Source organism: Pseudomassariella vexata (assembly GCF_002105095.1).
Source record: "Pseudomassariella vexata strain CBS 129021 chromosome Unknown BCR38scaffold_6, whole genome shotgun sequence".
Taxonomy (NCBI): Eukaryota; Fungi; Ascomycota; class Sordariomycetes; order Amphisphaeriales; family Pseudomassariaceae; genus Pseudomassariella; species Pseudomassariella vexata.
This window is the reverse complement of record NW_024467961.1, coordinates 2,207,659-2,223,639: the sequence shown is the minus strand read 5'-3', so window position 1 is coordinate 2,223,639 and position 15,981 is coordinate 2,207,659. Positions and strand designations below refer to the sequence as shown.

The 15,981-nt window shown below is 53.3% G+C and overlaps 7 protein-coding genes across 7 annotated transcripts; 4 read left to right on the top strand and 3 right to left on the bottom strand.

The window, feature by feature from the left end:
- Positions 1–975: 975 nt before the first annotated feature.
- On the top strand, positions 976–3,639 carry BCR38DRAFT_301624 (vacuolar segregation subunit 7-domain-containing protein; the record flags this gene model as incomplete). The annotated part of the gene is made up of 1 exon (XM_040854564.1): positions 976–3,639. A coding segment is annotated over one exon (2,664 nt), but the record flags the coding sequence as incomplete, so codon positions are not given.
- Positions 3,640–3,799: 160 nt separating this feature from the next.
- On the top strand, positions 3,800–4,630 carry BCR38DRAFT_196940 (uncharacterized protein). The gene has a single exon (XM_040854064.1). The coding sequence runs from the start codon at positions 3,929–3,931 to the stop codon at positions 4,397–4,399; it is 471 nt and encodes a 156-aa protein (XP_040716557.1). The 5' UTR covers positions 3,800–3,928; the 3' UTR covers positions 4,400–4,630.
- A 7-nt stretch (positions 4,631–4,637) lies between these two features.
- Positions 4,638–7,856, bottom strand: BCR38DRAFT_432696 (PRP1 splicing factor). Its single transcript, XM_040860200.1, has one exon. It carries the CDS (start codon positions 7,639–7,641, stop codon positions 4,876–4,878), a length of 2,766 nt encoding a protein of 921 aa, XP_040716556.1. The 5' UTR covers positions 7,642–7,856; the 3' UTR covers positions 4,638–4,875.
- A 284-nt stretch (positions 7,857–8,140) lies between these two features.
- Positions 8,141–10,285, top strand: BCR38DRAFT_432694 (dimethyladenosine transferase). The gene is made up of 9 exons (XM_040860199.1): positions 8,141–8,442; positions 8,495–8,550; positions 8,643–8,788; positions 8,866–8,897; positions 8,957–9,167; positions 9,259–9,349; positions 9,405–9,430; positions 9,490–9,577; positions 9,683–10,285. The coding sequence occupies exons 1-9, from the start codon at positions 8,280–8,282 to the stop codon at positions 10,049–10,051; spliced, it is 1,182 nt and encodes a 393-aa protein (XP_040716555.1). The 5' UTR covers positions 8,141–8,279; the 3' UTR covers positions 10,052–10,285.
- On the bottom strand, positions 10,286–11,238 carry BCR38DRAFT_432692 (uncharacterized protein). The gene is made up of 3 exons (XM_040860198.1): positions 10,959–11,238; positions 10,762–10,877; positions 10,286–10,698 (listed from the first exon to the last, which is right to left on the bottom strand). The coding sequence occupies exons 1-3, from the start codon at positions 11,068–11,070 to the stop codon at positions 10,531–10,533; spliced, it is 396 nt and encodes a 131-aa protein (XP_040716554.1). The 5' UTR covers positions 11,071–11,238; the 3' UTR covers positions 10,286–10,530.
- A 914-nt stretch (positions 11,239–12,152) lies between these two features.
- Positions 12,153–13,550, top strand: BCR38DRAFT_457568 (uncharacterized protein; the record flags this gene model as incomplete). The annotated part of the gene is made up of 2 exons (XM_040862056.1): positions 12,153–12,455; positions 12,570–13,550. 2 exons carry the CDS (start codon positions 12,153–12,155, stop codon positions 13,548–13,550), a joined length of 1,284 nt encoding a protein of 427 aa, XP_040716553.1.
- Positions 13,551–14,075: 525 nt separating this feature from the next.
- On the bottom strand, positions 14,076–15,562 carry BCR38DRAFT_341716 (uncharacterized protein; the record flags this gene model as incomplete). The annotated part of the gene is made up of 2 exons (XM_040855890.1): positions 14,076–14,256; positions 14,313–15,562. 2 exons carry the CDS (start codon positions 15,560–15,562, stop codon positions 14,076–14,078), a joined length of 1,431 nt encoding a protein of 476 aa, XP_040716552.1.
- Positions 15,563–15,981: the final 419 nt, after the last annotated feature.

Genomic DNA, 15,981 nt, shown 5'->3' with positions numbered 1-15,981 from the left:
AACACGTCTCAACCGTTCTATTACGGCGTAAATACTCTCTGCTTGTTGGGCTCGCATTTTCTCAACTGGCGTCTTGGTGTACGTTACGTATTTGATAGCTGCACTTCCGCCACAAACAGCCAACGTAGTTAGAGCGCACTAAAATACCGTGCCGTCAGTACATCACCCATTCAACTCTAGCGACTGGAGTCAATACTTTCGTGTCTACTCCTCTATTATCGAATCGACCACCATTAACTCTTTTTCTTCTTTTCCTTTCGGTTCATAGATTTCGGCTGGTCATTCCCGACACATATTGCTCTCCTCCTACTTTCAAGTAGTTGATGTACACATCCCAACAGGTTGGCAAACCCCCCTCCCCCCAAACAACTCCACCTATTCCGTCATCAACAGTCAATCGATTGTCCAGCTACGAGGACGACAATATCCACGCCCAACCCTCTACGCCGCCCGACCATTCACCAGCTAACAAGCTGCAAACCGCAACGCAACGTCGACACTACTTGCAGGAGCAGCCGCGGTGACTGGCTCACAATTAGGTTCTTGCTTCGGAGACGAATCGCTGTGACTGGATGGGACAAAACGCCGGGGACTGTGGGAGGAACGCAAAGAGCGAGCAGAAACCTAAATCAACAAGGCAAGAGCCGGTTTTGACGTCGCAGTTCAGCATCGACTCGTCAGCTATTCACCAAGCCCGGGGTCAAGTCGTCTAGGCCCCATCACCATGCTCAACCGGTGTCGAACCGCGACCATCTGTATTCCAAGCTAAAACATTTCTGGGACTTGTGGCATGAACTCTCGAGCTAGACAGACATTCCTTACCAGACACGGCATCTTGCACCATCCCCAACCGCCAACATGGACAAGTCGGCCACCCTGCCACTGCCACACAGCGCCAGTACCGGCCTAGATGCCAGCATTTCTAGCCTCAACTCGGTCGACCCCGAGTCCTCGGCCACCTCGAGTGCCCACATCGATACTCAACAATCCAAGTGGCCGTCCACTGCGACCTCATCAACGGCGTCGCCCCTGGCTTCCCGAGAAGCTTCCCCGACCAGACCAACTGCGAAAACGAGCAGGTCGAGCGGCTCGGCCTCGGCAGCCGCAGGGTACAGATCGCGCAAGAACAGCGCACAGGACCCGAGCCCACCGAGAACTCGATCAAGCAAGTCCACATCAACACACTCGACCACAGTCCGACTACCGCTATCCGCTGCGACGACGCCCACACTCCCACCACCGTCGGCGTCAGAGCCACTTGTGCGGGCCCCCGTCCCTCTAAAGCCTTCGGTCGCAGCCGATTCTTCCAAAGATGCGCCCAGGTGGCCTGTGTCTCCCCGTCTCAAATCGCCGCCACCCGTTCTGAACAAACCGGCCACAACCCATTCGCAATCCTCACGAAGGCATGACGCCGAGCCGCCAGCAATAAGTGTGCAGCGAGCGACGCCATCACCAAATCCGCAGCCGCAGCTGTCCACAGAGCCACCATCACAGGCTGCGTCGGATAATGACGGCGAAGACGCACACCTGTTGCCCGGCATGAGAACCCCTGCGCGAGGGCCTAGTGGCGGGTCTTCAACGTTGGAGACTGTCCAGGAAGTCAGCCAACCTAATACCCCAGGTCCAAACCTAGACATGGCGGTCGAGAAGCTTTCTGAAGCTGCAGCATTGGGTTCGGGGCTTGCGAGGTCTGACAGCGCTCATAACAAAAGCTGCAAGTCTGGACAAAATGGTACAAATAGTGAGAGTGGCAGCGAAAGTGGTAGTATCAAGACGAGCACACGTCGATTCAGCACCGCTGCGCCCCCACCGCTGCTTCATAGTCGCCAGTCTAGCACAACCCTGAAATTTGGCGGAGGGAAAGGACACACTACGGGCGAGTCGTCTTCAAAAACAATTATGGTCGAGGAAGAGGAGGTCAATTCGATTCCACGGGTGGCCTTGGGCCTTGCACCCGTCGGTCAAGCAGCGAACGGAAGTCTCAAGACGAAGCATAGCTCCGAGACAATCAGACCCAAGAAGGAAAAGAAGAAGCCGAGTCGGAAACAACCATCGGTAACTTCTGGCACTGGTGAGCCACCGAATCTTCTTAACGTAAACCCACCCAAGCTTCGTCATAGCGCCTCGTCAAGGTCTATATCATCTCTCTTTTGTCCTTCACCGAAGAAGTCGTCCTGTCAAGGTCCGTACGTCGACGAAACTCCGAGTCCTCGGCGGCAGTCCACCCTACCAAAGCGCTCTCCAAGTATAACTGCTCACATGACCAACTTGCTAACTGGGGGACCACGCACAGCATCCTCAAAAGCAGACATATTCGAGGCCAAAGTCGCCAGCGCCGTGGAAGAAGCTAACTCTTCCGACTCGGATGAAACATTTGTCTACGACTCGAACCCACCTGATGCCAGTGACAGGCCAAGACGCTATCACTCTCGTACGCCGAGCGCGACGTCCATGGTCAGCCAGGTAGATCGCAATGGTCTTCGGTCAATACACAGTGTGCTCGAGAACGGCATATCAAATGCCGTCGTGAAGAAGAATATGAAATTTGTGAACACTTACAACAGCAACGGAAATGACAGTGTGACAGGCGACGATGATGGCAAAGGTACGGGAAGCCGTAGCAACGCTGGTTCGGCGCGAGGTACCGGCCGTCATCATATCCATCAAAACTGGCGCCGCAACGGTCATTCCTCCATACTCGACCAAGATTCGCCCTTTTCCAACCCGGCACGATCTAAACTTTCTGGCAACGCGTCTAGACAATCGTCAAACCCAACCAGCCCCCGATTCCCTGTTGGGCGGCCTGGGCTCAATAATGGTAAACGTCAATTGCTTGCCGCCGGCCCCTACGACCTCGATGATACCACGACGGGGCCAGACGATGAGAGAACCCCTCTTCTGCTCAATGGCAATAGATCCCTCCGATCTAACCGAAGCAGGCGCTCTAATCAACGAGGACGCGACATGGAAGCGGCGGCCTTCCGCCAGAGGCCTTCGTTCCTCAATAGATTCGCGAGCTGCTTGGTGCTTACCATCATGCTCTTACTTGTCATAACGGGCGCGATTGGCTTCATGTTTGCAACATCTCAACCCTTGACGGAGATCCAGCTTATCGAAATTGAGAATGTTCTGGCCAGCGAGCAGGAACTAATGATGGACGTCACTGTCAGAGCACATAACCCCAACGTCGTGGTGGTGACCATTGACTCAGCTGACTTGGAGGTGTTTGCCAAGTCCCGCCACGCCGGTTTTGATTCTGAATGGTGGCGCCATCCTCATGGAGACGATGTGAACGAACTTGACAATCCGTCCGATGATCAACTTGGAGATCCACCTTCGGATGACAAAGCACCCAACATGCGACTGGGTAGCATTATTGTGCTCGACAGCCCTCTCAGTTTTGAGGGCAGCTTCTTCCAATCGGGCAACTCTATATCGTCGGGCGAGTTACGCTTGGCTCGTCCCGGGAATGGCACTGACGGTGGCTCTGAGCGATGGGAGCGGATTCTGTCAGACGAGTTCACCCTGATCATCAAGGGTGTCCTCAAATACACGCTCCCTCTCAGCCAGCGAGTCAGGAGTGTTGCGATATCCGGTAAAACGACGGTCAAGCCCAATTCGGCAAATGACCCTACGATACGGCCAAACGGTACAGACTTTGACATTGGCATATCCTAGCCGACTCTAGGGGCTCATACGCAGCCCCATGGACCACCATACTTCTTTTCCATTTGTGCACTGTGTCTTTGTTTCTGTATATTGAGCGAGCATAGCATGGCATTCGCGGAGCACGGGCGTTGGATGCCGAACAATTATCTGCAATTGGGGGTACTGGGACACTTTACAAGAACGTTAGACACGGGAAGGGAGGCGGGGAAACTTGACAACAGTACTTGAGATATGGATACGATACGGGTCCCCTCTTCATATGGCGATATTCATTTGCGGGTTTCTTATTTACACATCATTTGATTTTCTTGACGCGTTTACTCAAAAGAATGGGATTATGTCGAGACAGACACACACACACACACACACTCACTCACTCACTCAATCACACACATCGAGGTGTCATTGTGTCATTGTGTTATCGACTGAGAAGGCTCGCGCTGGAAGTTACATTTGCATAGGAAGGAATTCGAAAAGCATAGCACAACGGCGTGGAACAGCTGCTGTTACTTGTACTGCAAGCAAGCAGTTAAACATGCGAGCACATTACGAGGTTCAACAAATTTGCGGAGAAGCAGAGAAGAGAAAAACTCAAATCATGAACTCTGGGTTCGATAGACGGGAGAAGCAATGGGCGACGATTTTAAGACACATGCATACACACTATAGACTCCCGCCACCTTGGCAATGTTACCAACGCAACGGGTGGGACGGGTCTGTGTTTGTGTAAGTACTTGTAATGAAGGATCAATAGAAAAGGGCACAACTTTGCAGTCAATAGTAGATGTTGATGTGTAGCGATACGGGCTTGCTTTGAAGTACGGCATCTACATGCCGGCGTGAACCTTTCTCGCCCGACAGGAATTACAGGTTTATCCACAATGAATCCCTATTTCATGTGAGTCACGCAAGGCCATACGGGCTATCGTACGCGGGGCTTATGGGCAGGATTGAACATCACATCTCAAGCTCGAGGTCTTCAATTAGCCAAACTCAGATTTCAATTCCCGAACAGACACTGAACAACCCGAAGTGTACAACTGCACGGCCGCATCGTAAGTACAGAGGATACGAGAGATTCATCAACAAAGAACACGAGTAAGTTACTGAACGAATCCGCCTCGAAGTATATCGGATTCCATACATCATATGTTACGTTTTTCGTATCCGGTTATGCCATTCTGGGGCAGTAGACAAACACCCACCTCAGTTGAGCTCGGCAGCCACCATCTTCAACAGATCCTCGACACTCTTCCTACTGTTTGACGGGTGCTTCGCGATCCTGGCCCACACTTCACCATGCCGTGGCTCGATCGCAACGCACTTCTTCACAACTTCTTCTCTCTTCTCGGAGGTCCCGTGCTCGACTAAGAACTTATAGTACCAGGCCCACGAGTCGCCGTAATCCGAGTCTCGAATCAGGGCCTTCTCGAACCAGTTTTGTGCCTTGTCCAGTTTGCGTTCGCCCCAGAAGATGCGCGCCACGGCCACAAGCAGCGTCGGGTCGTTGTCGACTTCCTTGATTGCTTCGAGGGCCTGCGGCTTCCGTTTGGTCCGGGGCGTATGGTGCCAAATCCTCTCGCTCCACAGGGGCCCCTGAGCAGCTTTGGGCACGTCGCGCAAGGCACGCTCCAGCAAACTCTCGGCCTGTTTGGAATTGCCCGCCCGGCGTTCGGCTCGCACGCTTTCACACCACAGCTCAGCATTCTTGGGGACTGCCAATCTCGCTCGATCCAGTACACTACGTGCCTTGGGGAGCTGTCCTTCCTTTTCTTCCAGGCGGACGTAGAGCAGCCATAGGGGAACAGATGAGGGAACTGCCTTTACGGCCGTTGCGTAAGCTTCACGGGCTTGGGGCGTCTTCTTTAGGTCCTCGTAGATCTGACCCTTCATCATCCAGAGCTTCGGTGAGCCGGGGAAGTGGTTTAGTGCCTCATTGATGAGGTCGAGTGCCGCGTCCTGGTTGCCAAGGGAGCGCTCGAACGCCGCGGACTTCGTCCAGACGCGGTCTGTAGGTGCTTCTGTACGCGCTTGAGCAAGCAGCTCTCGGGCTTGATGAACTTGGCCATTCTCAGCCTCGAGCTTGACAGCTGCGAGCCAAATATCCTCATTGTTGGGGTTTTGCTTGAAAGCGCGGGCGAGCACGAGACGGGCAGCGTCTATTTCGCCAGCTTGCCACTTTTCCTTGGCCAGCATCATCCACAACACTTCGGAACGAGGGCAAGCGTTGACGGCTTTCTCGAGAACCTGCCACAATTCCTCCTTGGACCCATGGGTTCGTTCCAGATCAGCTGCTGCAAGCCATATCGTCTTGCTCGTGGGAAAGACACGAAGGGCGTAGGCGTAGATTGCCCGGGCAGTCACGAACATCTCGCGGCCCATACTTCCGCGTGCATCTTCCATCCACGTGTCTTTTCGATCGTCGTCCTCGTCTAGGCCCCACCCCAGTGTCGACTGGATTATAAGGCTGCAGGTAATGATTGCACCCTCTTCTTCGCATCTCTCCGCCTCGGTGATCCATTCTTCACGCTTCGGCATGGCTGATTCCTTGGCAAGCACCTGCACTGCACGTTCCATGACGTTGACCTTTTGTGCTTTGCCGAGCTGCTCTTGCAGTCTTGCAGCTGCTATCCAGATCTCATGCGACGTGGGGCAATGCTTGCGTGCCTTATTTAATACTTTTTGGGCATTTTCTGGCGATTCCAGTCGAGCCAATGCCAGCCACAAGTCAACAGAAAGTGGGATGAGCTCTGTTGCCTTTGCTAGTAGTAGACGCGCATCTTCTTGGTCCTCTTCTAGGTTGACTGCCTCCTTCCACAATGCCTCAGATTCGGGAATACGGTCCAACGCCAGTCGAATAACACGTTTCTTGGCCAAGGGAGCAGTCTCCAATTTCATTGCCTCAACCCATAAGCGCACCGAGCGGTCATTTTTCTTAACGGCGGCGGCCACTATGATCTTGGCATTCTGCGCATCGTTGAGGCGAATATTTTCAAGCCAGACGTCCTCGTTCTTTGGACACTGCTGGCAGCCTCGAGCGATGAGGTCCCGCGCTTTCACGATCTTCCCAGCCAGCTCCTCCACTCTCGCAGCAGCAATCCATCCTGGGCCGTTGTTGGGGTTCGTCCTGATGACAGACTCAAGAAGTTCTCGAACCCGGTTGATATCACCCACTTGAGCAGCGCTCTGGGGCAACTGCGATTGGTTCAGGCTTGTGAGGTATCCCTTGGCGTCGACACTAGATGCGCTCCCCGATGCAGCGCTGGAAGCTTGATCAAGCCTGACCTGAAGTACTTTGTCTCGTGCCTGTCCGATCTTAGCGAAGTCCGTCGTCGTGCCCTCAGCGTTGGCGCTGGATTCGCCTCCGTCGGCAACGGTTGTGCCAAGTTCTCCAGCACTTCCTGCGGCAGCAAGAACGCTGTCGGGAACAGCATAAAATCGCTGATGCCGTGCTTCCCTGCTTCTTCTGTTCTTTCCTGTGAGATCGCCGACCTCGGGCAGCTTGGCCCAGTCCTCGTCGGATATGGTGCCGAGGGCTCTCTTGAGGTCAGCAAACTCGTGCTGGATCTTTGGGTGTTTGCGCTCGTGCTCTTCTCGTTCTTCTTGTTCGCGTGCCTCCCGTCTCCTCTTCCGTCTGCGATCCATCTTCTCGTCTACCTCACGGTAGATGCGATCTGCTTCGTCATCATCTTTGTCATAAACACCACCAGCGAAGAGGCCTACTTCGTTGTCCGGGTCCTGATATCTTTCGTCGTTGTCATTTTCGGCATCATCTTTCTTGCCAGCGGCATCGCCAAGGCCCAGTTGCGCAGCTCTTTTGGCAAGTGCCTCCTTGATCTGGTCCTCGGATGGTCCTTCGCGGGCAGGACCTAAATCGGACCGTGTTGTGAAGCCTGTGGCACCACGCCCCAGACCAGCGACATAGTTCTCTGGGGCAGGCTGGCTAAGGAAATCGCGGCGCGTCGTCGCCATGTTGCGTGGGGGTTGTTGTCGGCGCAATCAAGAAGATACGTCTCCTGAGCGCGATGATGATGGGGGAGGTCCAATGTGAAATAATTCAAGAGCATGAGATACCACTGTAGCCCCTTACGGCTTGAATGCTGAAGGTGATAAAGTCTCAGTTGCCTTAGTTGGAGCTTTGGGAATGGTGGCGCGTGGCTGAGCTCATGAAGCCACAAGCACTTTGACTAGAACCACTCTCGACAACGAATTGCAACAATTGAAGTGTAAGCCGCGGCCTACAATGGGACTTCGAGAATACCATGCGAAAATACCACAGGGCGAACCTTTCCCTATTTAATTTTCATGTGAAACATACCGTACCGTAGATTAACTTAGGATACCTTGCTGGCTGACAAAATAACTGGCCCCTGATTTTCCAAGTCGATCAGCTACGTGAATTAGATAAAAGAGCTCCAACCAATTCGAAGAGTACGCATTGCCATCCAGGTACTTTTTATGCCAAACCACACCGCCAAAATTTTGCCGTGAGACCCAACTATCGCTGCCCCTCATCGTCACAGCGCCGACAACGAGCGCAAGAAGACGTATAGTCAGATATCCTCGACGTGAAAGGCGACTTTCCCGAGACAAACTGCAATAAACCCGCCATGGCCAAATCAAAGGCGCCAAAGCGCTCCAATGCGGCCTCATCGAGCCCGTACGACCGACCTTCAAAGCAAGCCAAGCAACAGCAGGCCGCCAACAATATCTTCAAATTCAACACATCCAGTTACGGACAACATATTCTGAAGAACCCTGGAGTAGCTGATGGTCAGATACGTCACAATGTTAATTTGGCCGTCTTGCTGACATAATTCTATAGCAATTGTGCTCAAGGCTAATCTGAAGCCCACCGATACCGTACTCGAAGTCGGTCCCGTACGCAGTCCCCGAGGCCTTTCAATGCCCACAATGCCCCGATATATGACGAGACTCACCTATTAAACAAATGCTGAGTATGTTCTTCCCAGGGAACTGGTAATCTCACGGTTCGCATCCTTGATAAGGCGAAGAAATGTATCGCCGTCGAAGTCGATCCGCGCATGGCGGCCGAGGTCACAAAGCGAGTACAAGGCAAGCCCGAGCAGAAAAAACTTGAAGTTTTACTCGGCGACGTGTAAGCAGCTTCCACCGCCTGGGATTATCACTACTGTCTCGGGGCTCTCCGAGTACGATTTACTAACCCCGTTCTAGTATAAAGATGTCTACGTTGCCCGAATTTGACGGTCAGGCCTCGAGAATGATAGTTTCTCTTCCGTCAATACTGACTTCTGCAATTGGACAGTTCTCATATCGAATACCCCGTACCAAATCAGTTCACCGCTTGTTTTCAAGATGCTCGCTATGCCCCATCCCCCGAGGGTTGCCATCCTCATGTTCCAACGCGAGTTCGCCATGCGCCTGACTGCGCAACCGGGTGATAGTTTATACTGCCGTCTCTCGGTCAATGCACAGTTCTGGGCCCGTTGTACGCACATCATGAAAGTAGGCAAGAAGTAAGTTAGCTCTGTGCCTCCTGGACCCTTTCCGGGGTTATAGAGGTGGCCTCCATGATTCAATGGCGTCGTTGCTAACGGAAACAATTAGAAATTTCAACCCACCTCCCCAAGTCGAGAGTAGTGTGGTGCGCATCGAGCCAAAAGTCGGCAGTGAGCGTCCGAATGTGTCTTGGGATGAAGTAAGTGCTTGCGTCCTCGCAGAGTGACGAAGTGATGCTGACAATTTCTTCCCAGTGGGATGGCATGCTGCGCGTTTGCTTGTAAGACTTTCTCTCACCAATGAAGCCGAATTTAGCGGCAAATCTGACCATGATGTTAGCAATCGAAGGAATAAGACTCTGAGGGCCAGTTGGAGTTCACGAGAAGTGCTCAACATGGTAGAACGAAATTACAGGCTCTTCTGCTCGGTATGCAACCCCTACATTCTTCCATCCCAGTTTCGGTTTGTCTCGGAGTCAATTTACTCTGGGGGACTTTGCTTGTGAAATGCGCGCGACTCATACTGATTGCAGATGAATAACATACCACTCGAAGACGGCATAGCAGAGGATGAGGAGGAGGAGGAGAATGAGGACATGGATGTGGACAATGTAGGGCCAAGTGCTGGAGATGAGGATGAATGGGGAGGAATCATGGAGGTCGACGCCGAGGCTGATGACACCCCATCCTTTTTCCAGCAATTGAACGCAGCCGGCAGCGAAATGCCCAAGACCAAAAGCAAAAAGCAAAAGACGAAAGTGGCTGCACTGGTACGCAACAAAATCAGGAAAGTCCTGGAGGATGTGACGGACCTGGGGAAAGAGAGAGCTGGAAAGCTGGACGAGCATGCTTATCTGAAACTCCTCTTTGCATTCAATGCCGAAGGGATTCACTTTGCCTAGGGCGGCTGGGCCTAGCCATGTTCTGCAATCGGCGTTATGGAAACGGAAAAGGGATAGGAGTTCGGAGTGGAAGGTATGGAGACCAACCATGGCCAGGATGCCGAAAAGAGGACTCAGCATTGGTATGACATAGATATGGATTTCGCCCACCCGTGGAAACCTCCACGCGAAGCAACATTTATATACAGCCTCGGGTGGCACATCGGTATTTCTGGACACGACTGCAAGTAAGGCAAGCTAGATCCACGGACTTTTATTTATAACTTCAGGTAAATCGAGCATATTCACTGCACCGTCAGCGCACATGTGCAACTAACCGGTCTCACGTATACGGTCAGCTCATTTTTGTTATGTAATTGTACCAAGTAACTCCCGCGAAGTCATGAAACCTACGACACACTGGAATCTCATTACGACCCCACAGGAATTATTGTGAGTCCTTATAATTCGTACAGTCACCCTTCCGTTCCGTTGCTGGTTTATTTACCGCCGAACCAGCTCGAGATGCCCCCCTTCGCCTTGGATGCTTCTGCCTCAATCTTGCGGTCGGCCTCGTCGATCTTCTTCAGGGTACCGGCCTTGATGTCCCTCGCGTACGCCTCGGCATCGGCCTTGACCTTGGCTAGTTCAGCTTGTGTCTTGTGAGACTGCTTGGGTATTAGTATCAGTGCAAATAGATGTGCCGCAACGTTTAGACAAGCTATACTTACAGTACTATCCAGCTTGGCGCCGGCTTGGGCTCCCCACTTCTCGGCATCTTTCTCTGCTTCCGAGGTGCGGCCCGGGAGCTCTCCCTTGACCTTGGCGGAGACCTTGTGAGCGTCGGCTGTTGGTGGATCGGGTCAGCATCAGTGTGTTTGGAGGAAGGCGAGGCACGTGTATTAATGCAAGTAACGCGGCGACGTACCTTCGACTTGCTTCTGGGCGACCTTCGGGTCACCTCCAGCGGAGTAGAGGTAGTAACCGACACCGCCAGCGGCAGTCAAGCCAAGGGCCAACGGGACTCTTGATTTGGACATGATGATTTGACGGATGGTCTGTTTTGTGATGGAAAAAAACTCGAGTAAAGTCAGGTTCTCTGGTGAACAGAGTTGTCTAGAAGTCGTTGAATAATCAGACGATGGTGGTTAGAGGAGAAAAAATCAAGTTGGACGTCACACGTACAGCAGGGTCAGAGAAGGGGGGTAACCATCTCTGGCATTGTGATTACATCAAAATGGGCTTGTTTCCAGGCCACGCCAAGCTGCTGCAGCTCCTGGGCTTCCCGAATCGATCCCAGCCTGAGTTGCGTGGTGTGTGCGAACGTGCTTGCTTTGCTTGTAGCTAAAGAAGTACATGACGTAGGACCTGGCGAATGCGGGGAAGGGATGTAACTCTCTTGAATTAGAAGCATGGGCCCCCCAGCTGAGTGACTTACCATCGACTTTGGTCTACACGTGCTTCACCACTTGTTTCTGCGGCTCGTGTCACTTCCACAGGGGGTACTGAGCAAGTACAGTATCAGTGACGGCGTTTTGAACCCATGCCCTGGCCGCCATCAACGCAATTTTGCTAGTGCCAATTTGGGATCCGTCCGAATGCTTGCTTCACATTGCAGTTAAATGGCAGTTCCAGGCTCCAATCTCAGCTGTTCATCATGTGTTGACAACTACGTCATTGGAGGCATTTGTGAAGTTGCGTGAGTATCTGCAGCTCGAGTATCTGAACTGCGAAACCGGATTCTGCCACGGCTTTCCCCGCCATATTGGCAGCTTGGACCGGTGAGCATGTTGAAGGAGCTTGGGCGAGTTCTCTGCCCAGCAACAAGCTTGAGCTCCTTTTTATTGGCCTCCTTCGTCATTGCTGCTAGTAGCGCGGCACTTGCCTGGGCAATTGGTGCTAGTGTTCCGCCTCGAAAAGCACGACAACTCTAGCCGTACTTTTCTTCCATTCCTCATTTCCACCATTTACTTCCTCTGGGGCGTGTCTCCTGTCTTTCGCAGTTTCATTAGTTGGCCCGATATTTCAACGGTTTAATTGTCAGGTAATGGCCGGTTTCTAGTCAGACTGTTGCCATCGAGGCTCGTCGCCCACAGGTCAGCATGCCCGTCGCGATTCCACGATGCACAGAGTTCGTACGTCGCGTCGCATACCGCCCCTGGAGGACGGTGATATCGACCATGAAATCAAACTCGTCGACCACTCGGCCTCGATACAAGGTTCGTCGGAGCCTCTGAATGCCGAAACAGACAATGCTGTCGAAGACATGGCCGATCATTCTGCCTCTTCCGCCGACCCACCCCTGACTGCTCTGACATCAGAGGGAAGCCAGGCTTGGCTGCGGGACGGCGCCGCACCACCGCCAACGAACGATGTTGCTTCGGCCGCGGACAAGACTTCGACAGATGGAGGAGGTGTTGCAGAAGTCAGCAGGCCTGGTACTCCTGAAGCTGGTCCATCATCCGGGATAGAGCAGTTATCAGCGGCGCGGAATGGGTACAAGAAAACAAGCCATCGGTACAGGCGACGCCCTCAACAGCCCCCACACCCATCGAAAGATTCCGAGACCGCGATCGATATACTTTACGAGAACGAGCGAGGTGGCTTCTTGTGCGGCATACCACTCTTCTCTGCTGCTGCGTTGGGCAACCTCGATCCACCAGCATGGACCAACTATGCCCATAGGCCCAGCCCGACCAACCCCAAGACCGCCCAAGTGCCAGATCCGAGCTGGGAATGGGCATGGCCAGAGTGGCAGGTGAATCATGATCCGGAAACCAAAGCCGATGCGGAAGGCTGGGAATATTCTTTCATGTTCCATAAGAAGTTCTCCTGGCATGGCCCCAAATGGTGGAATTCGTTTGTTCGGAGGCGGGCTTGGATTCGACGTCGTGTAAAGAAGGGTATCGGATATCAAGCCAATGACCCGCATTTGCTTAACCCGGAGTACTTCACAGTGTCATCTCCCATGAAGCATCGCAAGAGTATGAGTGCCGCCAGCAGTCTCGTCGCAAGCACAGGAGCTTCATGCCAAGTCTACGAAGAAGATTTCGACGAAGAGCAGCAGGCGGACATTGAGACCATTGGGACATTGATGGAAATGCTGCGACGCTCACGCATCGACCGTGAGAAGCTCAATGTCGTGCAGAACTACCTCGAGCACGGAACGGACAACTTGCTTCAACTCCAGGAACACATGCACGAGATTATGTCCATTTTCGTCTTCCAGGCCTCCCGGCGGTTGCTGCTGACAAAACTCACCAATTTCCACGACGAAGCTACGAGGCAGCAACAAACGGACGGCTCCTCCGAGCTGGGGGAAAGGGTAAAGAACCTGGCAACGGCTGTAGAACATGCTGACGAAGAAGTACGGAGGCTTGAGTTTTGGAGTGACGTCAAGGGCATGGCTGAAAATGGTGAGTCTCATGGTGCGGTGGATGACGGGAAGGGATGGAAAGGTGGTTTCGAAGGTATAGACAAGAGCGGCCCTGTCGGAGCTAACAAGAAGGAGATTCCGTAAGGAACTTTGATTTTTCATAGAGGAGGCGTCAGCATTTTCATCTTTGGCAGCAGCGTTTTCTTTTTGGGATACCCTAAGTACGGGATAATAGACTATTCCGTGGCAAGCATACACCTATTGACGGTGGTGATGGTCGGCTAGGATACATTGTAATGGAGCATGTGAAGTTTTATACCATTGCAATTCACCGTGATATGAATAAAGGATTGAATTGCTATCCATGTGTATTGAACAACAGTGCTTTAGCCTGAGTTCGGACATTGTGGTTTTACATAAGGAATCCATGGTTGGGCGAAAGTAGGACCTGGGGTTTCGGACTCGGGTCGAAATTATCATGAAGTTTCTCATAATTTCGCATTTTATGTTCCCTTGGAGGCCTGTTGGATACGTAGCCGACTTGAGTACATGTACTACTGGCCTCGGACACGGCGGTGGATTCTCACCCATCTGCATCCTGAATAACACCTTTGATATGCTGACCACTCGGAGCAACGTCCACCATGGGACGTCCAGGGGTAATAGAGCCTACTCTTGGACTTCCTCGGCAACGTAGTGCAAGTACGCGCCCAGAAGCTTGATACCCTCAATGTAGTTGCGCTTATCCAACTTCTCGTTAATAGAATGCGCGCCGTCCGTAGAACTACCCATGGGAAGCAATAAGACATTTTTGCCAGTTGCCTGCTCAAAGGTGAGTGTGACCGGGATGCTGTCGTCTCGTTAGCACAACCCCCATGGGTTAGGTTTGAGTAATCGGTGACTGACCTGCCGCCCTCTCTTGTGAAGTCAGGCTTCGTTCCCCATACTCTCTCAACAGCCTTCCCAGCTGCCCGGAAGTTCCAGTGGTTCGGGCTAGCAACCCACCACTTGCCCGTGTGCTGTGCGTACACCTTCAATGTGTTCTTGCTTCCCAACTTGGCAAACACCTCCTTGACAAACTTGTATACGCACTCATTGGTCTGCTCGATTTCCATATCTGGCACAGTTCGGATGGAGAACTTGCCGATCACCTTTGCGGGAATAACCGTCTTAGCTCCCGGCGCCGAGAAGGCACCCTCGACACCGTGGATTGACAACGACGGGTATCGCCACCGTGCCATCAAAGTGGGCTTCTTGTCCTCAAAGATAGTCGTCTTGGAGCCCAGCGACTCGTGGAGGTTGTCCATGGTGAACGCAATGCCCTCATACAGACTCTCCTCCTCGGCCGTCACAGGGGCCACCTGCTCCATAATGCCCGGGATCTGGATCTTGCCGTGAGTGTCTACCAAGCTACCCAGCACACGCACCAGGTCCGTCATGGGTTCCTGGGCGGTGCCACCAAACACACCAGAGTGCAAGTCAGCGCCGGGACCTGAGATCTCAACACTGTAGTAGTTGCACCCGCGCAGACCGTACGTCAGACACGGCTTCTCTGTGCCAAGCCAGTAGTTATCCGAAATGCAAACGGCCTCAGCATCGGCAAAGTATCCCTTGCCCTCCTTCTCGATCAGCTCGTCCAGTCCCTCGGAACCGTACTCCTCCATGCCCTCGAAGCACATGAGTAGGTTGACGGGGAAGTCCACGCCGGCCTTCTGGTGTGCCTCGATGGCGTTCAACCATCCCAAGACGGGGCCCTTATCGTCGGTGCTGCCCCGCCCGAACATCTTGCCATCGTCACCCACTGTAAGGGTGAAGGGCTCCGTGTTCCAGCCGTCGGACTTGTCGGCCGGCTGCACATCGTAGTGTCCATAGACGAGGATGGTGCGCTTGTTCTTGTCGCTGCCATATCGTGCGAGGATGACGGGCGGGAGGTCGAGCTCGGGGTTATCAGGCTGTTTGCCCAAGGGACGCAGCTCGACGCTGGCGCCGACGGCCTTGAGCTCGGCAGCGAGGAACTCGGCCATGCGGACGACATCGGGACGGCGGGCGGCGTCGGACGAGATGGAGGGGATGGCAACGGCCTTGGCGAGGCGGTCGATGAAGTGCGACGAGAGGTCGTCGACCTGCTTGAAGTAACCGTCGAGTTGGGGCGCCATCTTACGAGATTGGTGGGCGAGCAGCTGCTGAGTGAGATATGTTCGTCTGTTCGTGTGCGTGTTGGAGATGGAGACTGGGCGACGGCGACAGGAAAAGAAGAAAGGGCTAGAGCGTCTCTGGTACAACTGACTGGTGAGGGCGCAGAGCTTCTGAGGTATTGTCCTTTGAAGCTGCTGACTCGAGAGCAGGGTGCGGGGCATCTCTGGTGTCAGTTGATTAGAGGGGTCCCTGAGCGCAATTGAGTACGAGTACCAAGTACCTTGATGACAATAGCCCGGCGGCGTCTGGCGGCCTTCTTCTGCACGCAAGGCCCGTTTTGCTGCTTTCCAGGGGAGAGCTGGGGCAACAGGGTACCGGCGCCTCCAAGGCTTTTGCTTGTTGCCTTCCAATAAGGGAAGTTGGGAGCAAGCAGCGGCCA

Excerpts from the sequence above, each read along its gene's own strand:
- BCR38DRAFT_196940 (XM_040854064.1), top strand. The coding sequence starts at position 3,929 with ATGGCGATATTCATTTGCGGGTTTCTTATTTACACATCATTTGATTTT.
- BCR38DRAFT_432696 (XM_040860200.1), bottom strand. The coding sequence starts at position 7,641 with ATGGCGACGACGCGCCGCGATTTCCTTAGCCAGCCTGCCCCAGAGAAC.
- BCR38DRAFT_432694 (XM_040860199.1), top strand. The coding sequence starts at position 8,280 with ATGGCCAAATCAAAGGCGCCAAAGCGCTCCAATGCGGCCTCATCGAGC. Across the intron at positions 9,350-9,404 it reads CGAATGTGTCTTGGGATGAA|TGGGATGGCATGCTGCGCGT; the intron begins GTAAGTGCTTGC and ends ATTTCTTCCCAG. Across the intron at positions 9,431-9,489 it reads GGCATGCTGCGCGTTTGCTT|CAATCGAAGGAATAAGACTC; the intron begins GTAAGACTTTCT and ends CCATGATGTTAG.
- BCR38DRAFT_432692 (XM_040860198.1), bottom strand. The coding sequence starts at position 11,070 with ATGTCCAAATCAAGAGTCCCGTTGGCCCTTGGCTTGACTGCCGCTGGC. Across the intron at positions 10,878-10,958 it reads CGCCCAGAAGCAAGTCGAAG|CCGACGCTCACAAGGTCTCC; the intron begins GTACGTCGCCGC and ends ATCCACCAACAG. Across the intron at positions 10,699-10,761 it reads GCGCCAAGCTGGATAGTACT|TCTCACAAGACACAAGCTGA; the intron begins GTAAGTATAGCT and ends ATACCCAAGCAG.